The 27173-nt window shown below is 45.6% G+C and overlaps 1 protein-coding gene across 1 annotated transcript; it reads left to right on the forward strand.

The window, feature by feature from the left end:
• On the forward strand, positions 1 to 27173 carry LOC142590331 (putative phospholipase B-like 2). The gene is made up of 12 exons (XM_075702373.1): positions 1 to 224; positions 6940 to 7147; positions 8672 to 8918; positions 14090 to 14190; positions 16015 to 16232; positions 18337 to 18428; positions 19271 to 19428; positions 20514 to 20606; positions 22127 to 22198; positions 23002 to 23154; positions 24752 to 24911; positions 26941 to 27173. Exons 2-12 carry the CDS (start codon positions 6957 to 6959, stop codon positions 27121 to 27123), a joined length of 1668 nt encoding a protein of 555 aa, XP_075558488.1. The 5' UTR covers positions 1 to 224; positions 6940 to 6956; the 3' UTR covers positions 27124 to 27173.

Consider the following 27173-nt stretch of genomic DNA (forward strand, 5'->3'; position numbering starts at 1 on the left):
AGGAGTCGCCTGATATAAGCTCGAGCGGTGAGGTTTCAGGTTTCGCAACGCGGCCGACATCTCCGACCGCTGAGTATCAGAGTCGCGCTCGTGGACCGAGGCGGTGGGCAGCACAACAGTGAGGCGCGGACAACCGGTAGGCGTGTACTACGTCACGTGCGGCGAAAGGTGCGAAGAACCTTGCTGGCTTTTCGCAGAGACGCTAAGCATCGTGTCGTCATTCGGTGAGTAATCTTCCATGCAGAATAATACTGGAGCTCGGATTGCTGTATGTCTGCAGTCATCTTTTCGGTGTGAAATCCTAAGATGGTATGAATGCGAAACGAGAGTTGTTAAATGAAGCTCCGATTCAAAGCCCCAATGGCTGACAGAGGTTCTTCCTTCAACTTGGAGTAGTGGCTTTGGCAATGGAGTCGCAGTTGTCGCTGGCACAGTCACCTCAATTGCGGACTTGTTGAACTTATTGGCGCCGTTCTTGTTGCATTAAATATTTTTACCACGCCAATATTTCTCACGGAACGAAGGAAGCTCTCTTTACTTTAGTAAAGCATCGCAATGAGTGGTTTACTCGCCGGCTCTATGCCATGTGCTTTAAAGTCGAGGAGAGAGAGAGAAAGAACCGTTTATTGTACGAAACAGTGTCCCGAGCGAGGACGGGGATCACCCTAAGGTGGGAAGGCTCCTTAGTCCAGGAACCCTCTGGCTTCGACTGCCCTCTTGGCCCTGGCGACGAGTTGTCGTTGGTCTTCCAGGTCCCCGAGGGTTAGCTTGGCCTCCCACGTTTCGAGTAGGTCGTTTGATTCTATTGCTCATTTTGCGTGCGTCTCTAGTTGCATTTCGCTGCCTTCCTGCCACGGGCATTCCAGGATCAAGTGTGCCAGAGTGTCGGGTACGTTGCAGAGTGCGCCGAGGTATCCGTAGAGCGTCGGGTAGAGGCGATGCATTATCATTCCGTGCGTGTACGTATTACTTTGCAGGCGTCTGAGGATCAGGCTTTCTTCTCTGTCGAGTTTAGGGTGCGGTGGAGGGTACACTCGACGCTCGAGCCTGTAATGTTGCAATATGGCCGAATAGTTGGTGGGTACGGCCTCCGTCTCTTCTGTCGCGGGTCCGAGAGCGCGTGGGGAGAGGGGAGCCCGGCTGACGTGCTCGCGGGCAGCGGCGTGGGCCGCTTCGTTCCCCTCTAGTCCCTCGTGTCCGGGTACCCACGTTACGGAGGTGTACGGGAGCGGAGTGCCTCGTCTTTTTAGTATCTTGAGTGCATCGGCCGAGATGCGGCCGAAAAAAATATTTTTTCGGCGGTGTAGTGGCGATAGTGACATCGCTTTTACGACAACGCATTACTGGCGGCACGGTCACCAGAAAGCCTGCAATAATAATTGAATAATAGCCACGACATAGAAAATAACCTTTTAGTCGCATACTCATGGTGCATGTTGAAATTACGGAATTGCAGCCATATCCACTTGGCAATACTCTGGAGACCTGGTACCTGTCGAGATAAATGAGTCCTGCGAAATCCCGCAGAGTAGAGGTAGTGTGATGAAAAGAACGAAATTGTCACCCACTCGAATGTAGCAAGAAGCTACGAAGGAAACTCCGTACGGGCTTTTCAGTAAGAAAGCTTCACAGCGGAGGGAAAATTCATCCTGGTCCATATGAGTTTTGTTAGTGGCTTCGCACAAGTACCGGTTACGAGAACTTTGTACAAGTGGAAAGAGTAGCGTATCCATAAATTTTTTTGAGTGAACGAGAACACCCTTGACTGGGGACAGGGAGAAAGGGGGAGGGGGGAAGGCGACAGGGAAGGCTGGGCCGGCCACATACTAACGCCGACATTTCTCGATAAGGGGGCACGACCCCCCCCCCCCCCCCTGATCTCTCCGATACTCCACTGCGTACAAACGCGGTTATAAAATCAATTCTACTTACCTTAGTCCCGCAATGTGAGAGGGAGGATGTTTTAGAATGCTTTATTTGGACTTAATTTCTTTGCCTGCCATGGTAGGAACATTTCGAAACTGGTGCTAAACTATTCTAGAAGTCTATGTTTCTTGACCTGTGACGAACATCAATTCCGCAATTTCAACGTGAATCTCCGAATACTAATGATGTTATTAGGCGTGCACCAGGTTAATAATTTGGCAATCGTTATTCCACATTGGCTGACGTCTGAAGTTCCTTTTAAGCGTCGCCGAGAAAATGAAATTGTTTCTGCTGCGCTGACATTACTGATATAGTTCCGGTATGCTGTAAGAAATCTATACCCACACCCTTTCTGAACGTGGGCCGTCGCTTGAGCGGCTATCACAATGGTTCAGCTGTCGACGATAAGAGAGGAATCGATTCGAGAGAAAACGATCCTGAGATTACACCGGCCTGAGCTCTCGTCATTTGGCGCGAACAGTGTAAGGGAACTCTGCTGCAAAAACAGCATCACCTTTTGCACTGATGTTCTTAAGTGCTGTGTTACAAAAGCGACGCCTTTAGTTGAGCCAGAAAAAAAAAAATAAACGAACCCGCCACCCATAGACAGATGGCGAGGCGGTTGACATTAGATGTCAGAGGGGATGCCGTAATTATCTGCTTACTGGATGGTAAACGTGCTTGTCCGCACGCAGGAATATGCCTTGCCAAGCCCGAACTTAAAAAAAAAAACAAGAAAGAAGGTAAAACAAAACAACCAAAACCACAAAGAAGTTCATCGTGGAACGGTTACTGCTTCTGTTGTCGAGTTACTCCCCGCTGCTGAGGCAAAAAAAAAAGAAAAGCATATTTCTCGCAGAGAGGGTGCAGGCATGTAATAGCAGGACATTCGGGGATTAATGCACGCTTTACGTACTGGCGGCGCGATCAAGATCGCCTACACCCACACTCAATTGTTCAAGCGCGCACGCATGCACGCAAGTAGCACAGCGCATTATTTCATTCCACAACAGTAGTGAAAAATTGCGCCTTTTATGGCAGCGATGCTAGACGTGTGTTTCCATAACCCATCATGGGAAATGTTGCGGTGTAAAAAATATCTGGATACGACTTGATACGCCTTTTAAGCAGCGTCTTTTTAAGGCTGAGTGCTATTCTTCTGTATATAGATTAGTGCTTATGAAAGAAAGTGGAAAGTAAACACCTTGATTCCTGGTAGCTGTACTTTAGAAGCCTGCTTATGGTACTGTAACCTGGCTGTGATACAACGAGAAGCGGGTTGCTGAAGAAAGTGAAACTGAATTTTCACCGCACAAGCACTTGATGGATACATTTGCCGCATACTTGTGGCATTACGACTGTAACGAAGCTTTCTTTGCCTAATTTATTCAGCTTGACGTGGCTGCTGTCTGCTGGGTCATTGAGTATTTTTGCGGTAGGATTCTGGTTACTTCCCTTCCTTTCCCATCCCGTTTACCTCTATCTCTCTATGGCTCTCTCAGCGGAAATGTTTGTAGGTATAAATATGAAGGCTATATGTGCGCCGAAGGCGAGCACCAGTCAACGGGCTTGCATAACTCTTGTGCGCTCACCCACAAAGTAGTGCGAGCAAGCACACCTCTGTTCGGCGTGACAAACAACAACAACAACATTGCTACATAAAAGCTGAACCAACAATGGCGGTTCAGAGATACCTTCATTGCGCACTGATCTGTTACTGAAATTGCGCGCTGTTTATCGGTTCGGTATGTCCCGGTGGTTGACAGTATGCGCCAGCGTGACACAAAATGAACAGAACCCTTACATGCAAATAGATATGCATCGTAATTTTTTGCACGTACAGCTGGGATCAGTGTTATTCCTGCAACAATGGTCATGGGATCGCATTCGTCCTGGCGACGTCGCTGGTTCAGTGTTTTTATTTCGGCATGGCTCGTGAGCGGTGTAATGCAGAAACGTAAAAATTGCCTAAAATAAAAGCTAGGACCTTTTTTTTGGGGTGGATGAACGTAAGCCTTGCATGGAGGTTGCACGCTGCATAACATGAAGGATGCAGCAGAACTGCACACACAACCGTTGTTTGACCACATTTGACCCTTCTATGAAGCACGAACTGTGCTCGTCCTGGCTGTTCGTGCCAATATGGCAAAAGATGAGCCATGCTCATCCAGGCCTCTAATTTTTCTGCTGCGCCGGCCGGGGACAGGCCACACTCATCGAGTCAGTTCTGCCCGTGCATTTGAGTTTCGGGGCTTGAACATACTATTCGAGGCTTTGAATACCGTTCACTGTCACCTGTTGTAATAATTAAGTTCTAGCTTTGTTGAGTGTTGAAGGAAAGCCCTTCTTTATGAGCAGGCACCTTCCGGAGATATTTCGGGTGAATGGAAGACGTCACCCAAACAACTAATGCATTTTCGTAGTTCAAATATCTGGTGCAAGAATTTGCGGAGATAAGAAATAAAGAACACTAATATTGTACACTCTTTCACTAAATAAGGTGGGAATTAAAGGGTTATTTACCCACTTTACTAAAGCTTTGCGTCACGTGGATTCCAACATGTAGGCGACATGTTGCGTCCCACGTTCCTCGCTCGCGCCTACGAGATTGAACCGCGTTCGCCGGCTCACCCTCGCACGCTTTCACTCATACGGAACCTCACGGCGACGGCGACGTCGACGGCAAAGATCCGCCTGGAGTGCCCATATAATTTCTATTGCAATAAAAGCTCTTTAGACAAGCAGTGTTCACTTGCGTAAACTGAGTTGCTACAGAAATTCTGAGAATTGCCTATTAATAACTAAGCATTATTTGGCTCCGCTGTTACTTCGTTTTTGCTTACTTGCTTTTCCTAGTTTGTACATGTCTAACCAACAATTTTCGGGTATCCAAGAAATGAAATCCGTGCATTGAACGGTGCGGAGATGAGTTGCCAGGAAGCTGCATGGCCCCTTGAAAGCGATCGTATCAACTGAGCAGGAACGCCGTCACAACCGTTTCACAACAGCTGTTTTTTCTCTAAGCATTCAGTTTCGCCGTAGAGCGTTACCAGACAACTCAGCCCAGCGGTGCGGCGTCTCGCGTTGCCTAGCAACTACCTGTGAGAGCATTGAGCCACGTAACCTCCTCGCATCCCTCGCGCGTAGGGTGGAGTAGCGACGTCACAGGCGAGTAAAAGCTGGGAACAGCCGGCGCGGCGACACACCTCTCGCCTCCTCTACTCCGTGCGTACGTGCTGTTGCCATGGAAATAACAAAGAAATTCCGGACGCCCGAAGAAGAAGCGGCTTACCAGAAAGAGCGCCGTATTGCCAAGCGAGAAGCGATGCGTCGCCGCCGAGCTGATCCGGAACACCGCGCCGAAACTGCGGCTGAGAAGAGGCGACGCCGAGTCGAGGATCCCGAGTTTATGTCCAGGGAACGCATTACGTCGCCGAGAAAGCGATCCCGGCCTGAGACTGCTCCAAAACTTCCAGCGTCAAGCCCATCCAGACAACTTAGCAGAACCTAGCGTAACCTCGCGGAACCTACAGACAACTTAGGCAAACCACACAAAAGCTAGGTGACGGCAAGCTCCGCTGTTGACTCCATCCTTGCGCCACTAGTGCAAGCTGCGCATGTTTTTTATTTTATCTTTCTAATTTTTTGTTACGACCTGGACGGGGCGGCGACGACGTCACCATTTTTTAACGTCACCAATAATTTATCATTATCATTATACTACTATCACATGTACCATTCAGTTATCCGTATTTTTGTACTCAGCAAACCCACAGCCAGTCTTATTTGCGCACGCAGCCGTAATGCGGGAAACAGCTTTCTAGGTGGTCTGACGAGAACGATTTACCCTCAGATCAACTTTTGTTGTTGTTCAATTCTTCCTTACCATTGATAAAGCTACCAATCATCTACATTTACACTAGTATAATGATTAGCTGTCCTAAATTCGTAAATTAAGCAATGTTGTGCAGGTACACGACAGTACACCTTTCGCGTGACAGACAAATTTTGTTGAGGTGCTCACCAAAGAACACTTACACATTAACAAGTACTCATTCAAACTTTCGCTAAGCTCCCAGAATGAGACTAAAGGTTATTCACGTTAGCATGCCGGCGCTGCAGGCTTGAAATTTTTGAAGCAAGAAACGCTGAGAATCCATCAGATTGCACACATCTAGGACATACCTTTCGTATTCCATAGCCAGAGCAGCGGTTTCCGCATGAGGCGCCTACTACTGCAATAAATTAGCGGCTGCGCACGTGAAGCGGCTGACGTCTGATATGCGCAGAAATTTTACAATAAAATTAGACGGTAGACATGGTAATGCGCTTACGGGTGTATAAGGGGTGCTCCATTCGCCGCATGACCAACGCCATCACCCATAACGGGTAATACCGAATCGTTAATGGGGACATACGGACTCTTCTTTTCTAGCCAACGTTTTGTGACAAACAAATATCATGATGGCTGCGACAGACGACACAAAAACTACGCGAAACAAAGTACGTTACATATCGCTGTCAAACTCTCGAGTCGCATTCTTTGGTGCGCACAGGGTGTCGGAATTCAAGGGCAAGGTTGGAACACTGCGCACCGCTGCATTGTAAGAATTTCATGTGTATTTTTGTTTAAAGGCGCGCTTGGAAATTACATTGCGCGATTTAAATTTACTCGACATTCGCTTCTGGTTGTAGTTGTTTTTCGGTGTGCTAGATGCTTTACTTAGTGTTGTAATTAGGCTTTTGCTTTTTGCCCGATGATGTTCTTAGTTTTACTGCTTCTCCAGCATCTATCTAAAACATGCGGGCTTATATTATGCCGTATTCCTTCTTTAACGCCATATTGACCTTGAAGGTATGAAAATAAATAAATAAATAAATAAATAAATAAATAAATAAATAAATAAATAAATAAATAAATAAATAAATAAATAAATACGTCAATAAATACCTCCATATTTTTAATAATAAGCTACAGGTATTTTAAACCTATTTTTCGTGTTTACTCTGCAGGCCTTGCGACTAAAACCATGGGGAGCACCAAGATTCTGCTGGTGCTCGCTCTGGTGGGAGCCCTGTGCCATGTGAGCTCAGGCATCGACGCCTGGGTGAGCCTGACCACGGTGCCGGCCTCCTTCGAGATCAAGACCGGACACCGCCCCAGTGACAGCGACGACGTTGTCGCTTGGGGGTCATTCCAAAACGCCATCAACGAAACCGGGTACGACGCACAATGAAAAAAAAAAAACGAAAACAAGAAAAAAATATCAAGAACGTACATGCATTTGCGAGCATTTTCCAAATTGGCATAATATTTCCTGCTCCTTTATTGTGCAGGGTGAAATATCGAGCTCGGGCTCGAAAACTAATTAGATAATTGACCAACCTACAAGTCTTTATATGTAGCGCCTAATCATGAACCAGAGTGAGCTGTAGATTTACCCAAGGTTGAAAAATATGCCGGCTTTGTTGGAGACTGTTAATTTCGACGCGCAAACTCTGACCCGATAGTGGAAACTGAGGGTGAGAGTGTCATGACGCACGGACCCCACATAGACACATTAACTGAAGCGTAAAAGACTGCCAGCGTCACTGAATTTATGGGAGCTCACCAGGGGCGAGATACCTCGACAGAAATTGCGGGCATCATCGTACATTAGGGCACACACTATCTGGTGCCTAAATATACTGGCAATGTCACTGAATTAAGTTTCCGTTGTCTAGGCCGGAGCCTTCAGAGGTTGGTGCTTCTTTAAGCCAATGTGCTCACAATCTTACTGAGTGTTCGAAGTACTTGCCTGTCACATTCCAAAGTCGGCAGGCTAAAGACTTCCCCGCTCTCAAAGCTTAGGCGACACGCGTTGACTGACTCACAAGGCTACTGGCACTTTCAGTAATTTAGGTAGCTCTTATCAACACCAAAATTCATGGACAAATTTCTTTCAAAATAACTTGTTCTCCAGCAATCTGGTGGCTAGCTTCGTTATGTACTCTTCTGTTTGTTGCAACGTAGAGAACATGGAAACGGAGGAGGAGTACGCAGATACACGCGCCAGCTAACAACTTTTTAAACACAGATCTGAGGCACATAGCATATTTCAGCATAGTCGTCACGATTTATATTTATGTTGTGCCAGTCAGAGTAATATATAACAAGCCTTCAGAGGCTTCCGCTGCCGACAGCACTGGGCACCCGCCACGGTATCCCATTGGCTATGGCATCGCACTGCTTATCTCAAAGCATCCGGTTTTATTTCGGCCACGCCAGCCGCATTTAGATGGGCCGAAATGCAAAAAGAAAAGCTCCTGTACCTAGAATTAGGTTCATGGGAAATAACTCCAGGTGGTCGAAATTAATGCGGAATCTCCCACTACGCCGCTTAATCAGGCCGTTGTTCTGATGCGTAAACCTCCAGAATTTAATGACAGTGGGTGCACTTACTCACTGACGGCTAAAGACACTTGGGGCGTCACTGACTGCCCGAATGGGAAGCAAACTACCGCGAATATTTTTCGTAATTCAGCTCAATGAGCGTCATTAATTTCAACTGTTTTTATCATTTTCATGGCGCTTGAAAACCCGGTATTTAGAGATGAAGTCAAAGCTGTAGAAATGTTTCTATTCCCAGAAGTAGTAGACAAGACTGCAGTCTAAATCAAGCAGGATTCATTTGTATTTAACACGTAAGGTGTTCCTACATCTGTGAATCACATTTGTTTCCTCCTCACTTTGGTATTTTGGTAGGTTCGGCTTCCTGGAGATATACACGAACGAGAAGTTACCAGACGAGTACCAGGCCTACGGCGCGGGGTTTCTGGAAGGCTACCTCACCAAAGACCTAATCCGAATGCACTTCGATAACCAATGGGCCGACTACTGCACGAACGAAACGGCGTACTGCAAAAAGCTCTACCAATTTTTTGACGACAACGTGCGCCACATGAATGAACAGGCTGCCCAGTACCGATCTTCGAGCCCCTACTGGCATCAGGTAAGTCATATCTGCCACGGTCGTGTTTGTCCTTTATATGCTGTCGACAAGTTGGCAGAGCAGTACTTGTTGCTGGGCGAGTTGGTTAGGATCTAATGAATACATTGTTGCGCCAGAAGGCACAAGAGAACTTTTAGAAGCATATCGCATAAAAGAGAGTGGCACGAGTTGTCTTAGCGATACGTCTGTTTTTCTGTTTGACAACGAGATGCAGCTCTTAATAACATCACTGTAATCGCTCTAGGCAACACTGATGTACGCATGCGCAATTGTTCATTCTCCCTTCCCTGCTGTAAGAATAAAATCAGTTGAAGTTCAGCGCTCGATCTGTCGTTTCATACTCTCCCTCCTAAGTCTTTATTTTCCTTTTTGGCGCAACAATGTATTCATTAAGTTGGCAGAGGTTTCCGGTCGCGAGCAAACTGTTGCATAGAGATCACTGTAACACACGGGTCAAAGGAACAGAGCCCTCCTATGGCGCATGCGTTGTGGATTCTGGTGTCTTGTGAGAATTCATCTTTTTAATTTGTAGGCAACCATGTACCGTTGAAGCGTTTGCGTAGAATTTGTGTCGTTGAAATCCGCATAGTAAAATCGTACGTGACCTGCACCATAATTACATATGGGTTTATGTAGGAACAAACGTGGTTATAGGATCGCGCATATGTGCTTTTCCAGTAGGGATATGATAATCTTGCCCATTTCTCCAAAAGAACAACAGAAACAGCGAGATGGGGGGTGGGGGAGAGGGGGCGGTTCGGGCGATGCTGTTTCTAATGTTGTGCATAGCACTGTAGTTAGAGGGCGCAGTTCTTGCGCAGTGGTGTTTGGCAGAAGGAGGAAAGGGAAGGTGCACTTGTGAAGGGTGAGAGCGAGGGTACCTGTCGGGGACAACGTAAGTGTCTCGCTGAAGGAGGACGGGCGCTCGAGCGGTCTCACAGCACGGAAGTTTGGCATGTTGTTGCAAGCCTCAAATACAGTGCTCCATTTTCTGAGGCTTCCCAAATACACAATTTCTACTTTTTTGTATCAATTGCGACGAAAAGCGAATTCTAACAGCTGCGTTTCATTTCTGCTTTCATAAGAGTTGGTTCAGATTTACCCAGTTATTATACCGTACCTTTCTCAGGTTCTTGGTGTTAAATGCTTCCTCGACGTTGCAATGCCACCTTGTTCTTAGCAGGCGAGTTCTCTTTTCACCTCTACGAGCAATTATAATCCTTATTTCACCAGAGTAATTCCCGTATATTCATTGCTGTCAAGGCGTAATGATCGGATACAAGATTCATGAACCCGATACCAGGTGCGTCCCAAGCTCTGAGTTTATTTCTGACGTGCGTCGACGCTTATTGGTCATTGTTGTTTATTAAATAATGACAACATATAAAAATATTCTACCGAAGGGCCGCCTATGCCAATCGCGCAATATAAACCACAGTGACAGAGCCAAAATGATTAAAAATGCAGAAAGGAAAAATAGCGGAGAAATACACCACCATTCACATCAGGCGTAGCCTGCTACACGATATGCATAGTCAGCGCATGTTCTACATGCGAATGCCCACTAAATGCATGTGTTACCAGATCCGCCTGTGTAAAGTCATGGCACAAAGAGCAAAACAAAAAACAACATTGCACACAGGGAATAAAAAAGGACATACAAAAATAGCGCAAATTCACATTAGCGTGGACGAAGTCACATAGTGAACAGATTCACAGTAGATCACTTTTGAAAGAGTCTGTATACAGGGTGTCCCTACTATAAAGCACCAAGATTTAAAAATATGCAAATGCCACGTAGCTGCACCGAACCAAGGTAACGTTGTTTGCTGCCGCTTGCAGACACTCAGAATATTTTGTGCATTCCGTCTCATCGATGTTGCATGTGACGCACGTGGGTTTCTTCTCAGATTTGCCATGCAGGTCTATGCGAATCATTTGAGGGCGCAATATCTTTCATCATTACGTATGACGTTCCTAGTGTTCAAGTACAAATACGATCGAGATCTGCGAAATACTGCATATTAGACTGAAGAACGAATGCTATGGGACGCTATAACCTAAAACTATTCCAAACTTTTCTATTCCAATTCTGCAATCAGCCCTCCGAGATTGGCGAAAAACGTTTTGGACTACCCCCCCCCCCCCCTTCAACTGTCTGTCACGCGACGTCGCGCAAACCACGATAGCTCCCCATCTGATATGACATGTACACACTGATTATGCATGACTTTACCGAACAAAAGAGACATAGTTATTTCTGATTCGACGCCTTTTCGCCATTAGCCCTCGGCTATTGGTCAAAAGTTTTCGGGCTGCAGTCATTTCACCTGCCTCTCACGCGACGTCACAAAATCGCAAAAAACTCACCGCGTCAATGTGACGTGTACGCGTTAAAGATGCATTAATATGCCAAACAAAAGTGAATTTTTTCCGGAATAGCCGCAGGCTGCCCGTTCCGAAAGGAATAAAAGATGGCTGCTGCCGATCTCTCAGGCACTGGCTAGTCGCACCTGCCGGAGAGCATGAGTTTGTTTGCGTGTAATAAAACTTTTTACGTGGCCGTGTAACGCTTTAGAGCACTTTCGGCACGTTTACGACCTCATTATGACAACTCTTCTTTGCTGAGGATCCGTTTTGGCGTCATTCTTAAGCTTCCATTGCATGCCGCCGCGATTGTATACGAGCCACAGTAAGCTAAGTAAGGGAAAGCGAACCAATCACAAACTCCGGCACCACGCTTTTCATACGGTTATCGATTTTGAGTGCAGGGGCTCGGCCCCATTGAATCCTTCTGCACTTGAGCGTGCTCCTCGCCTTTTGTGGGCCAATTAGTTAACACAAGCCGCTCAATGTAGGCAATGGTATTCGCTTTTCAAGCGAACAAAAGTGACCTCCTATGAACGAGGAGAGCGTTTGATTGGTCTGTTGAGACAACTCTGCGGATGACCGCCCGATGCTTGCGTCGGCGGTTACGGAAATTTGACGTCAGGAGACTGGAATAAAACATATTGGAATAGTTTTACGTTATAGGGCCCATGGTCTCCTTTATTTCGTAGGACTTGTTTTTTTAGGCACCGTGTATGCGTTTATACTGTCTGCCTAACAAAGCAGCCATCCATGGATTTTAGGAAGGTTGTGAGCCGGTTAGTGACGGGCAAGCTGATCGCATCGTATGCCTGTAAATTTTCTAATTTGATCACACCGTATAGTTTTTCTGCCATCCGCGATTGCGCGCCCCTTCTCTTGGTATCTGTTCTGAAACTCCAATGGATCGCCGTTTATCTGCCCTACGCATTACATGCGCTGCCCAGTTTAATTTCCTCCTCTCAATGTTCATCAGAAAATGGGATACCGGCGTTTCTTCTCGAAACCCCACCGCTGTTTCCTTTAAAGTTACGCTCCTCATTTTTAGTACCACTGCTCATTTCGCGGTCATTAATTTGTTCTAGAGCGTCTTTGCTTGAGATAAATATGGACTTGCTCGTGCAGGGTTATGAAAGTTCGACTCAAAAAGTCAATGTAGCCGTTGCTTGTAACTATTTCAGGAAGTTTATGTGGTGCTTGGATGGTATGAGCGATGCGTTAATGTCTCGGTACTCAGTGGCAGTACCACGTTGGACGATTCGTAAACGAGTTAAGAAGTAAAGCGACCTCAGCAGTGGTGATTTACGGCAGAATTTCTTTTCGATTTTGTTCCCCTTGTAACGGACGGTGCGAGGCTTTCGTCAGGCTACCATAAATGTAACAGCGACGGCAGCGTCGGCATCTCCAATGGATCAGCACAAAGCCAATGATGTTTAACGAAACATTATAGGAAAAAAAAAACAAGTTACCTTGATGGGGCAATAGGTGAACGCATACTGGAAACGTTTATTGCAGTATCGCTACGAAGTGGTTCGCTGACTTATAGCCGTAATTTACTGCGAAGAGGTTGTGCTCTTCACTATATGACCAAACTGACAATGCAGAGGCGGTTAACAAATACGACTGAATTGAAAAGTGAAATGAACTTGATGCACCCGTACGATAAAAAAAAATGAATGGGAATTAAAAAAGCTTGTACGTTTACACCAAATTAATGTTATAATTTTGCACAAGTAAACATAAATGTTGGTTCTTTCAACCAACACATCACCAGGCCCCTAAATCAAGTATTTGGCAAAAAAATGAGTAGAAATAAATTTTTTACTGAATCATTCTCAAGCGCTTTCGAGCTGGTATGAAGTTAGGCCGCGTGACAATTCAAGCGAATAAAATACTACTGGTAATAAAAGAGCCCGTTACATCTGTTACATTTTCCCGTTCCGGAGCTAAGCCCGAGGTGAACCGAAGAGAGTTTCGGTTCGACATCTGCGTGTGCAATCACTGAATGGTCAGAATTCAGCCCAGATCCGTCTACAAAAATGACAGTCTGCTCACTGTAGCGAGCGTGTCTTTGGAAAAACTCGTTTGAGATTTGTGAAGAAGACAAAGCGTGGCAATTGCGGGGTGCTCAAAGCATAAAATGTTGCTTTTTGAAACTGGCACGCTCGCGTTTCTTTTTTCGTCAGCTCTAAAAGCATTCTAGGGTCTGGTTTTGGAAAATTTGCAACTGCACTTCGTATCGGCGGGTTTCTGTGCATAAAAAAAAAGAAGAAAAAGAAAAGAAAAGAAGACGAGCACATACGAAGTTTGCACGAAAGTTGGAAACTTCGACACAAGCGCAAACTTGGAACTAAAATTGCTATAAGTCGGGCAGGGTGAAGTTTATATAGAGACATGGTATGGGCGTACTTCCAGCTGCATTACTGTAGAGCGACAGGCAAGAAGACAACGCAATTGACTCACGAGCAGTGACGCTAACACGTAAGAAACACACTGGAAACGTATAGACATGCCAAACTCGCGCAGGACCGAGATAATACCGATTGCAGCCGCAATCCATGCGACAGATAGCGTGCTCAAAAACAGACTGAGATGGGTCCAATCACAAGGCACTATCCATGTCTGTCTGTCTCACTTAGTACCGTAAGATACTACATTTCAGCATATTAATGGTGATGGTCGTGATGATGATCAGTGATAGGGGAGGACGATAATTGGGATAATCAGTTCCCGCTTTGATTACAGTTAAGTCAAGTGTCGGTGATTTGCGGCTCTTCGCCCACTTTTGCCGCGCTCCATTGCAGGTCGACCTGATTCTCAATCAGATGGCAGGGCTGGACGACGCTCGCAGAGGACACACTCAGTACTTCCCGAGCTGGTCGTACGTCAACGCCACCGACTTGCTGTGAGTATGCCTCCTTGTGCGAGAACCTGTTTTCTGGTGAACTGATTGCAACACATGTTTTTTGGAGCCAGTAAGTCTTCAGCAAGCGATAGCTCGTAGGTTATTCGGTTTACTGCGTTCCGCACTACAAACAACAAATTTTTAAAGTACCACGTTTCGCAAATATGTTACGAGACGCAGCATAAGTATTCAGGATGATTATTTAAACTGCTGTATCCACTGAAAATTAACTGTTTGCAGGTTTTTGGTTCACGTAGGGGGAGATGACAAATAAGTAGCTTAGTTCTGAAGCGGTAACTTCGCGGCTATGGTGTTGCGATGCTAAGCGCGAGGTCACGCGATCGAATCCCGATCGCGGCGGCCGCATTTCGATGGGGGCGAAATGCAAAAACACCCGTGTGCCGTGCATTGGGGGCACGTTAAAGATCGCCTGGTGGTCAAAACTAAGCCGGAGTCCTCCACTGTGGCGTGCGTCATGATCAAATGGTGGTTTTGGCACATAAAACTTCACAAACACACAGACACACTAAGTACCTCGCAGTAAAACTAGTGTAGCTAGGTCTTCTCGCTGACAAATGAAACGGCCCCGAATGGTCCTGTAAATGGCTGTTGGCAAAAAATGCACACCCGGAAAGTAGTCTTTTTTGGGGGTGTGCCTGATCTGTCGGAGGTATTAGCGCAAACGGACATCACCTCGTTCTTTCAGGGTACGGTGACGTCGAAATATTCCCGCCATATTCGTTTCTGGCCTTTTTAAGATGGGCGTGCGTCCACTGAACGGCATTCATCGTCAACGTTGGCCAGGCCGCTGTCATAATGCGAATTGCGTGTGCCGTCATCTTCATAAGCAACTGATGTCGACATGACGTTCGTCGACTTTCCGAGAATTTGCGCCATTTTGTGTGCACGTTGTGGTTTTGGCTATAGCGCAGAGCTTCAAGCCATTATTTTTCCTAGTGAACTTAAATCAATGAAAGCGGTCAACTTTCCTGGGCTATAATCAAATGAATGGAGGACTCTAAACCGAAGCAGTGCACCAGCAGGAAAAAGCACAATTTAGGCGCACCTTGAATGCTTACTAGTGTGCGATATTATGTAGTTTAAAAGCGCTACAGCGTACCTGTAGAGGCAGTCCCATCATAGTTTACGCCGTTGAGCACGATGTTGTGGGTTAGATGGCAAAAAGCGACCGCGCACTAGGATCAATAGGTATGCGTGAAATAAAGTCAGTTGATCATACATAATGTGTGGCCCTCCACTCCATTGGATTTCTTACTCCCGGTGTTCACTAGTGGCTTTAAAGTTAATCAATGAGGGAGTCAATGAATGAATAAATGAATGAATCCCACAGAGGTGTCCCAATGGCTATTGCATCGTGTTGCTGAGCGCGAGGTCGCCGAATCGGCACCAGGCCCCGGCGGTCGCATAACGATAGAGGCGGAAAGTAAAAGCACTCAGGTGCTTAGATACTTAGATCATAGAGGCCCTTCAAAGATGCCTAGGTGGTCAAAATTAATGGGGATCCCCACCATGCGGCTGCTTGCATAGCCATCGTGTTACGTTGGTACCGTAAACATCACAATTTAAGGTTCAATGATTGATGGCATGAATAAATTAATAATGCGTCTTGTGTTTCTGTCTTGTCGCTCGTACTACGTGTATTTTTAAAAATGAGGCAGTGCCACCTCGCCCAGTCAACTCCTCCTACTATTTTCACGATTATTCTTCTGTTACCACCTTGGAACGCTTCATAAAACATCCCACGGAACGCTTTCATTGTTCTCATATGCTAAAGAAAAAACATCCGAATGCCTTTGTCGCCAGGTTCCTGAACGCGGACGGTGACTTGGAAGACCTGGAGGGCGCCCTGAAGCGCCGCGTAGGCCGCAAGGTGCTTGGCTCCGGCTCCTGCTCTGCGCTGATTAAGGTGTTGCCCGGGAACAGGGACCTCTACTTCTCCCAGGTCACGTGGTCCACCTACGCCAGCATGCTCAGGATACTCAAGAAGTACTCGCTGCGCTTCCACAAGACCTTTGAATCGAGTGAGTACAAAAGTATGGGGGGTGGTAGGGCAGTTCTGCTTACTCGTCTTATTCCTCTCAAGCTCAGTAAAAATATAAGCAACCGATGAGGTTAGTAGATTTGCAGGCATGAGAAGTTACCAGCAGACGCAAGATGGGGGGGGGGGGGATCAAAGATCGCTGAGAGAGGCGTTTGCCCTGCAGCGTGCATAAGTTGTATGTCGGGTGTGCATAATGATGATGATTTCAATGACTGTGACGAAAAGACAGGAAATTTTTTTTGCCGCGTGGTTGAGCCTGCGAAGCACTCAGCGTAGCTAGAGGGACGTTTAGTGGACCAAAATAGCCTGAAACACGATATATATACGTGTAAAATTACGCATGCAGTGCAATAATAGAAAACGTGGAAGTACGTACATACAAAGTAAGGGAAAGATGGGAGTACTGACGCTAGCTTCGGGCCAGGCACTTGACTTTATGCGTGATGCTCTTTCTTCTGAAAATGAGCTCTACATATTTTATTAAAATGTGCGTTGTAACGGGGGGTAAATTCTTTTTATCTATTCAGGATGCTTGAAACTTTCGTGATGCAGAGCACAGATAAGTGGCATAACCGAGGTGTTTTCTACCCCACTCTCTCCGCATCCACGTTTTGTACCGTATTAGGTCTGGAATATTTGTGGCTGACAACTAAAGAATTCCCTCTGATATGCATCTCGTAATATATTTCCGGCACCGTAAACCTAGCAGTTAGTATTGCTAACGGTAGTGCAATTACATGATTTGGAGACCTTGAATTCAAAAGGTATCCGAAATCGGAACGTTTGTATGGAGCAATACCGTGGCAGCACTTGCAGTCTGGCAAGTTACATGATCATAGTTCTGACTAAGCTAAGCTGAGTATTTTTTAGCAGAGCGGAAAGTTCAATGTATAGATAAACCACACCTCACAACTTAGTTCGAAATGCTAATTCAAAACTTGTACTTGGCGTCGATTGTGGTTGAGTGGGAGCAGTGCCCTGGTGCCTTTCCTAATACTACCCAAGACCAGTGGGCAGCAGCACTGTCTAGCTCTAGCCCGCAAAACAAACTACGGCTGGTGGAACAGGCGGCAACTGTTGCTGGACTCCTGGACTGGGGAGTCTACTTACTGGAGGGTGGAGACGCAAGACTAGCTTTCTCTACACGGTACGTTACACCTTAAGGTTTGAATAAGGTTTCATACTACTGCTGCTGCTGCTGCTGCTACTACTACTACCACTACTACTACTACTACTACTACTACTACTACTACTACTACTAGTACTACTACTACTACTACTACTACTACTACTACTACTACTACTACTACTACTACTACAGCTACTACTAATACCACCTCTGTAACTTACACATAATTGTGGAGGAGCAAAATTTCTGAATATAGAAGCACTATGGATCAGAATAGCCCTCACGTGTAGCAACTGCGTACAGTCAAGACGACTTGTGTGGTTGAAGCCAGCGAACAGCAGCATCGTTTCGGCAAGAGAGACTGTAAAGCTGGCCACTGCGCTATTTCGTAACGGGCTGTACGATAGCTCAAGATGACAGCAAGACGGCGGTCGTCTTACGTCATGATCTCCGTTTCAACCTTTTTAATTTTTTTCCTTTGGCTACACTTACACAGGCACGCTGAAAAATCCATTATCTCGTTACCTTCTTTGTTGAGTTAGTCATCCAGTAGAGCGATATACTTTATTTCGTCGAACGCAAAGAGCGGCATACGCATGGCACAAAACGCATGCACATCGCATTGTTGGAAACGCAACCACATTCGAACATAGAAATCTCGAAATTCTGCCTTATCCACCCATTCACAATCGCTGCCTGCGTGGGTGTGGCAGTGAGTCTGTGTTGCCATTGAACGACAATCAATCAGTTTCTTCAATGTTATTACTAATATTGCTAATATTACTAGTGTTGTTATTTTACGAGATGACCTTCGTGCCATAGACTTGGACGCCCAGAGACCCTAGAAATTAAATGAAACAGTGCCTAGAGAGCGGTTACTTGCATCGTCTCTATGCGTAGACTCGTCTACGCTGTGTCCACTGAAGTCGCGAGCGCGCGCTTCCCCCCTTTCCAGGTGAGCTCATCCCCGGCCACACGCTCACATTCTCCTCCGCACCCGGAAGGATATTCTCCGGCGATGATTTCTACCTGATTTCATCGGGGCTGGTAAGCACGGCACACATTTGCCCGTAGAGAACGTGCAGTGTCTTGCTGATGACGCAGAATCACTTTTTAGACTTTCCTGACGCGGGCACGGCTTCGCACTTAAAATAAGTGGCCTTTCATTTAGCCAGACGTTGACTATTTCCAGCCTGTTGTCGCAATTTCTTGACATGCCGAATCGGAGCTCATAAATTTGGGCGGGACGCCTAAGAGTAAAAAAAAATAAATTCCAATTATGACGTTATGTGCGCTTACCCAGTAAAAAACCACACCAGCGCGCCCTCTTTCATGATTGATAAAGGAATGGTGTGCGTACAGTGGTTCCAATGCAGGTGAACACTCCGAGAAACTCGTGTGGTTGCATTCATTCAACTGCATAAATTGAAGTCGCCATCACGGCAATACTATCTATTTCACAGAATGCCATAAATGCGCGACGGTTCAACGGCGAAATGTGAGTTTGTTCAAGCCGAAAAACATTGCGGATACTATAGAGACATTGTTTTGGGCTTGGTGTCCATTTAAGTTTTCTTTAAATGAGTCTGCAAGTCTGTCCCGGTGTAGCCAATGGTATTCGTATAATTGTGGATGTTATGACCCCGCATGCAAGTATCTCTAATGACAATTTTAATATTATTCGTCAGGCAACACATTCAGGCGATAAGAGGTCAATGTGCCTTCTATACAGATTAAGCCAACCAACACAACCAACCAATAAACAAACAGAAAGGTTTCCATGTGCTACAAATGAGAACCTAAAGGTAGCTTAGTTTCATTCTGTTTGAAATCATGTGAAACGAGATGACGTGAGAGACTACAAGTGGGGATGCAATACCATTCTCTAGGCCACCATGGAAACAACTATCGGCAATGGCAATCCCGACCTGTACCAGTACATCACACCTCAGACAAACTTGGAGTTCGTGCGAAATATTGTGGCCAACCGACTGGCGACCACCGGCAAGGAGTGGAGTGAACTGTTTGCAGAGCACAACAGTGGCACGTGAGTACAGTATGCTTCCCTCATTCTAATACAACCTAACCTAATCTAACCTAACCTAACCAACCTAACCTCATCAAACGCACCTGAAATAGGAGAAGCAGGCTGCGCGGTTTGCAATGGCTTTTGCCTGCCGCACGACACATCTGTGAAGACTGGCGTTGACAGACACGATCAGCGGGTTGAAGCTAATCGTTTGAGATCGGGATATATGCGGAGACGCATGCGCTAAATAATCGCCACATTGCCATATTGTAGTCAATATGTTACATGTACTTTGAATCACAGGAATAAGGACATAAATAATATTCACTGTTTCTGCTTAAGTTTTAATACATGCTTGTATAAGCGTATATGGGCGTGAACTTTGCCCCCCCCCCCTCCCCCCGTTTTTTTTGTCTTCTCTTTAAAACTTTTTCGGGTCTAGGTTGTTCTTTGTGGTCAAAACAATGCGCATACTCTGTCGTGCGCCGCATCATACCGAAGCCATGCAGTGAAGAGTACAGTTGACTGGCATGCTCTTAAGCCATCCCATTTCTTCTATAAAAGAAAGAACTATAGGGTTTTACGCGCCAAACCTATGATTTGATTATGAGGCACGCCGTAGTGGGGGACTTCAATTTAATTTGGACCACCAGGGGTTCTTTAACGTGCACCTAAGTGCAAGTACAGGGGTGCTCTCGCATTTCGCCCCCGTCGAAATGCGACCACCGTTGCCGCGATTCAATCCCGCGACCTCGTGCTTAGCAGCCCAACACCGTAGTCACTATGCAACCCCGGCAGGTCTGTTGTAAAGCAGGGAGTGGCAATGGCTGCTTTGGTGGCCCTTAGCATCGGGGTAGATAGCGGCTTTCAAAAGAAGTGAGTGAAACGCAAAAACAAAGAAGTTGAACTGAATTTTTTATGTTCGAAGTCTACACGCTTTGAAAATGTTATAAATTACCCCAAATAACTATGCGTAATCCCTCCTGTAGACGAATAAATGAAAGAAGGAATAGGACGGTAGATAGTGCAGTAATGACGCAAAGACAGCATGAAGTCATCAACTTTTCTTTCACCTATTGTTCCAATTTCGGACCACGTTGCAGGTACAACAACCAGTGGATGGTGGTGGACTACAAAAAGTTCAAACCGGGCGAGCCACTGCCTGATGGTCTTCTCTACGTCCTGGAACAACTACCGTGAGTGCTGTGACACGCCACGCTCACGCGGACACGTGCCACTTGTATATTTGAGCAAAAACTTGCACGTCAGTTACTCGAGTAGGAACAGCGTCAAATGTTATCGAAGCGAAGGAAGTTACACGAGTGGTGTATTTTGATACGTTCGCTGACGTAGTGGCGGAAACAACAATTGACAAGTTAAGTAGATCCCTGAATTTCTGTCCTTTCGCTTATTTATTGCGATTATATATTTTCTAATTTATAGCTCTAATACGTTTGTGAAATCCGCCCGACTCTTGGGCAATCCTCTCTAGTGGTTATGTGCCACTGCAATCATCATCATCACTTCTTCATCATCATTTGCCCCATTTCGAGTGCAGCCTCGTGCCCGCATTTCACACAGGACTGCATAAGGCATTGAACATTGTTAACATTCAAACATAGAATATTATTTTTTTAGCTGTGGTATACAGATTAGGCGGTTGCATAGTTTATTTCATTCAATGAAGTACTAACGACAAGTTTCCTATTTGGTGTATATGGTGTACAATAAATAGAAATTTATATATAACACATCACTGAACTCACCATGTACGTATTTTTTTGTTGTTGCAGTGTCATAGTGCTTATATGGAAGTAACGAGCTTAAGTTACACACTCACACAAAAATTTCTACTTACTTTCGGAGAGATGGTTTCAAACCTGCATCGCTGTATGTGTCCTCGATTCCTTGAGCGCCAAGGAAATCACTCCTCAAATTGTACCTACCCATCAATCCTACCGCGAAGCAATGATTTCTAAAAAAAGAGGCCTACTTGGCATATCGCGGAAATAAGCGGTGATCGCCTGGTATCTCAAGCTGCTGATGAGGCCGTCGATCACATTGGTTCAATATGGTCGCAAACCGCAGCATGGCCATGACGAAATCTGAGCACAAGGCGGGAGGGAAGGGGATAAAAATTTGGGGAAGGCGGTTCCGCTTTACGATAGACAAATATACTTGGTTAAAGAAGCGACAGCAGGTGATGAGGCCTATCCCGTATCGAATAGAGACAACCGCAGAGTGAAGAACAAAAATGGCCGATGTCGTGGCTCTCGCACAGCCTTCGTCGACAAGGTCATGATGTGGTTGCAACCAATGCACCGGCTCGGCTGGTGCGAGCGTAAGTGATTTGTGATATGTCGTGTGATCGCCATGTCCAGTTTCTGCGATATCACAATTTCCTCCAATTTACGTGATGAACATGTTGCCAAAGATGATTACGACTCGTGTTGCAAATATCTTATCGCGTCCACAGCTCCAACAGATAAAGCACTGCGAGCAACATAGGCTCAGCGGAGTTCTTTTGAATATAAGAATGCGACAAGAGGCCAACGAGAAGGCTTAGAACAAGGTACAAGGTTGAATAAGGAAATTGTACTGGAATGTACTCAAAGAAAATATTTCGCTGCATTTTCAGCGAATGGTCCACGCTTATCGGTTGGCGAATCGCGTAATATTTCTTTTGGTTTCCTTATATCTTTGCTTGAACACGCAGGCACTACGTCAACATCACGGACGCTACCTACGTCCTTCGGAACCAATCGTACTGGCCCAGCTACAACGTACCGTAAGTACTGTGCCATCCTGCTGTTCTCAAACATCGCGTTGAGATGAAGCGACTGCCGCGGCTGTCTTGCGCAATAACAATTGAGAAATTTTTATTTATAAGAATACCGTTGTATTCGCTTATGGCAACCTTGAAATGTGGAATGCTTTCACCTCACGCCCCGATTCAGCGTGAAATTGGCGTGATTGTAGCCTGTCATGGTTAGTTACACATTTTCTCGAGATATACACTGAAAGTTGTTCTTGCGGATATCACAATCTGCCGGTAACGTATAAGGTGTAATAGCCATTTCAGAAAATCATAAACTGTGAAATGTCTCTCGTCGAGGTGATGTGGAGAAATGTATTTCCGGCTCATGCGTTGGGTACAGTCCGCCGCTCCATAATAACGTACAAAGTGTTGAGTCTCGGACAAAGCGGCAATGCTTGGGTTCAAATGAAAGACTGTGTTTTGGGCTAGCTGAATTAATAAGCATAAGAAGGGCAGCGCACAAAAGCAAGGACAAAGAAGGGACAAATACACACGATGGGCACAGTCCTATGTATGTGTCCCGTCTTTGTTCACGTATCTGCGATAAGCTCTGCCTATACTTGCTTCTGTTCCGACATTCTAAATCCTGATATGTAAAAGCGTCTGCTTTACAAGATGTTGGGCCGCGGCAAACAGTGTGTACAGATCGTGAACCTTATTTGGAAGCAATCTTTTACTCGGTTGCTCGCAGGTTCGCGCATGGAATTGAATATACATAAACATTCAGCATTTGCCTTTGCTGAATTTCTGGTACGATCATTTCTCTAATGCAGTTCATCCGAGTTCATCTTCAATATGAGTGGCTCACAGAAGCAGGTGGAAAAGTTCGGCGACTGGTTCACCTACGACAGGACCCCGCGGGCACTCATATTCAAGCGGGATCACGGCAAGGTGCAAGACATGGACTCCATGATAAAGCTCATGAGGTGAGAGTGAAAGCTAGCTGCTCAACATTAACGGATCATGTTGACAGCTCCGTGGACGTTTCCTGCGCCAAGAATGCAAGATTAGGACATGCCAACTTGATCTGTCTATTAATGTTACTGGGATTAATTTTCATAATTTTAAGGGAACTCAGTGGCCCTATATTTAGCAACAAGCATGAGAAGCTACCGGAACAAAGAAGGAAGAAAGAGATACGGGAGATTAACTGGTTTTTTATTCAACTTTATGATTAATGAGATCATGATTTTCGATAAATTCTAGTTTTGAAAAAAGAAATAAGCAATGAATGCTGTAGATTAAAAAAAAAAAACTTTGCCACCGGTGGTGGCAAAAACGCGACGCCCGCATGAAGCTTTCGAAGCCTGATGTTCTGAAGTTTAGTTTACGAGAACGGTATGTGGGAAAATTCCTTATGAGTCGAAGCAAAAACAACTGCTTCATGGCAGCTTCACTGGCAGCGTCAGTCTTCAAAAACGCAAAGGCAGCAATGATGAATGGTTCACACGCAACGTCGTGGACGATGACATGCGTGATGATGCGTGCGATGCTCGACCAATAAAGCTACGGAGGTGGCGGAGCTCCCTGGTGATGCTATTTGCAGCGTATAGCAAAAATCAAGCGACAATAAAGTGAAGTGCGCCCATGCGAAGCGCTGACATTTCTCTTTGTGGATGACGAGGACTAAGCGGCGCCATAAGATAGCAGGTTGAAAGCAGGATAAAGACAATGAATGAGTTGTGAACTTGCAAAGATAATTCTCTCTGTTGGTTTATCTGCCTTATCTATGTGCCACTGCACTTATTCGCTGATCACGAGATGCGAAACCTCCGCGCGTGGGCTGTGATCTCTGTGCACGGAGAAGCGTGTTTCATGCCGTGCACATTCAAGCACACCGTAGTATTACACTATGCGCTATATTTATGTGTGCGCTTTACATTCCAGCACAATGACGCCATGCTGGAGACATTATGTTATTACGTTAACATAGATCCTCTGTCTCTTCATTGAATTGAACCCTTTACATATTTGAGGGTGTAGTATATTATTTGAGAGAAAAACAGGGAAGCGAAAGTAAAATTATCTTCACTGTAGAAAAATGACGAGGGAGGGCTTCATTCTGTAAATGTCAACTTATAGTGGATGGTCTAGTTTGGCCACCGCCGATTGGCAGGAGCTGCGTATGCCTTCTGCTAGTCTCATTCTCACTCATACAACAACTGCTGCCAATCAGCGGCGGACCATTACTAAACATCCCCCACCCCCTTTGTCTTAAGAGCAAATGAGTTCAGAGTTGAAAGAATCGCTGAAGTCTGCCATTTTGTTGTTCCGTAATTTATTTATTTTTATACTAGCAAATGAGTCACATTGTCTACCTCTCATTTTTTTTCCAGCTTACAATAAACCTGCGATTCAGTGCGTGAGCGACTTTCGATGCTCATGTAGCACTAATATAGTAGTTGTCAGGCTTCGAGGAATCACCCGGCCTCCTGCGCGCTTCACACAAGCTTGCACTTTATGAGCGATCGACCCGACAACGAACTTGTGCAAAAATATCTCCTACTTTGTCTTTTGGCTCAGGTACAACGACTACCAAAACGACCCATTGTCTCGCTGCAACTGCACGCCGCCGTACAGCGCGGAGAACGCCATCTCGGCGCGGAGCGACCTGAATCCTCCTGACGGCATATACCCCTTCGCTGCACTTGGCCACCGAGCTCACGGTTCCACGGACATGAAGGTACGGAGATACGGCATAAAATATACTATCTGTCGCAACTACTGTAAGGGTGAAAGCCTTGCGATTTGCAGTTGTGTTCTAATTTGTGCTCGGAAGGACGTATAGAGGCCCAGAGACTTCCGCATTCTGAAATAATGCCAGTGTCGTTAAGTACAGCTTTGGCGCAAGGCAATCGTTCATGCCGCTTTCGAGTTGAACGACCTAAGAATTTTTGTGACAGGTAGTACATTTCCTTCAAGGCGCGCGGTTGATAAGTGGCTGTGACTATCTGGGCATAACTGCCACGGATCTAACTCCTTGGCAGCAGCTGGATTGTCGTGTTGTCTGTGACATACTAGGAGCGGGGCTCCTGTATTTAAAACTCAATCAGCCATCGTCATTGTTGCCATGTATATTGAACGGTGATTGGATGGATGTTGCTTGAGCTATCCTAAAATAATTCTGACAAAATGTTATTGTTAGTATTGTTTATCGTATATGTATGGCGGCACGTGCTAACAGGCTTTTATTTGTCACATGACAGGAGCGATTGCCACTGTCCCGGACAACTCTTTTTCCGCACATACCTGCACTAAGATAAATATTGCTTACTTACCCTGCAGTATTGGACGCAGTATTTTCTAGTTATGTTTCCGCAATATTCCATTCATTGGTAGACTTTGACATTCGAAGCAATGCAGGGGATGGGAAATCTCTAGTGGAGGCTTCAAATAAATGTTTGGCAGTCTTTAACGCTCATTGGCTGCACGTGCTCTCACCGGTATACATCGACCACGGCCCACTATCGACGCAGTCACCTCGCGCTTGGGGTTATAACGTTACAGAATGACTGCAAGTTAGGAAGCAAACCGGGTGTGAAAAAGCACAAAGGACAAAAAAAAACCATGACGATCACAAGGCGTGCTAAGAACTGAATTAGTTGTCAGTTCACCTTGAGATTGTCTCGGTTCCCTTTCTCCTCCATCGTGTAGTTGGGTGCCGTTTGCTGCCATAACGAAACAAATAGTCCATCAACACGTTTTGGCAAATCGGAAAAGTCCGCACTAATTCATTTAAACAGACGCACAAAAGAACAAGGTCAAAAGGTAACGAACAACAAGGGAGCTGAACCCTGACTAGTAACGAAATATTTATTTTCTTGCGCATTTTCTTGGAGCTAATTAATGAGCAGACCCGAAGATCCATCAATGTACGATTGAAAGAGCATGTGCTGTCTGTTAAAAATAATGCGTATCCTTACCTAGACCAACACTGCCAGTTTTGTAAGTGTTCTTTGTTGTTTGAAATAAAATTCTGTTTAAGAATGCCAATCAAGTGAGTCGCGAAATTATGGAATTAGGAACGAAAACAGCTCTAAATATAGGACAACAAATCTTAACATCATGTATCACGTATCTACCCCAACAGCAAACTCTCCTGAAATTATGGAGGCACCTCCAAATGTACCAGTCAGGTGTCAGTCAGGTGTCAGTCATACGTCGATATAACTGAGAGAAAAATAAATTTCTAAGATGTTTCTAATCCTGGCGGTCAATATCGGCAATGTTCACGATGTATATTTGCTGCTTCTCATTGTGTTGAGGATCATGGCACATGTCGAATGTGTACTGCATATTTTTGTTTGCACATGGGACGGCGTCTTTTCTAATATGAAACGCTGGCGCGAGCACCAAAATAAATATTTGTGCAGTAGCGAGAACACCATGTACTTTTTGTTCCTTGCCTTGTGTCCTTTTTTTCAGGCATAATTTATAACGAGAATGTTATTGCCATTCTGACATGGTGGCCGCATTATTATTAGTTAAGCGCGGCCATCACAATCGGGATAGGTAACAGAATATAGACGTAAATATCTGGTTGCTGCCCAGTTTGGGCCGCTTTTAATATAAATGTAGGTTAAGTAGGGACAAACTGACATTACGACAAGAATAATTTTCTTGCAGACTCAGTTAAAGAGTGCGACAACTTCGAGCCCTTATTTGCTTTTCTTTATCTCTTCCTTTAATGTATCATGCAATACACGCCACAGCTGACCAACTCGAGCCTGTTCACAAATCTTGAGTTCACGGCTGTCGGCGGCCCCACCTGGGACCAGGTACCCCCTTTCCAATGGAGCACATCTGGACTCAAGGACCGACATGAGGGACAACCGGACCTTTGGAAATTCAAACCTTTCACTCATCAGTGGCGCTCTGCTAGCGATAACAACTGACCACGGAGGCAACTAACGCACATGGGCTAAATAAAGAAACGACCTATGAA

Source organism: Dermacentor variabilis, chromosome 8, assembly GCF_050947875.1.
Source record: "Dermacentor variabilis isolate Ectoservices chromosome 8, ASM5094787v1, whole genome shotgun sequence".
In the NCBI taxonomy this organism is placed as follows: domain Eukaryota; kingdom Metazoa; phylum Arthropoda; class Arachnida; order Ixodida; family Ixodidae; genus Dermacentor; species Dermacentor variabilis.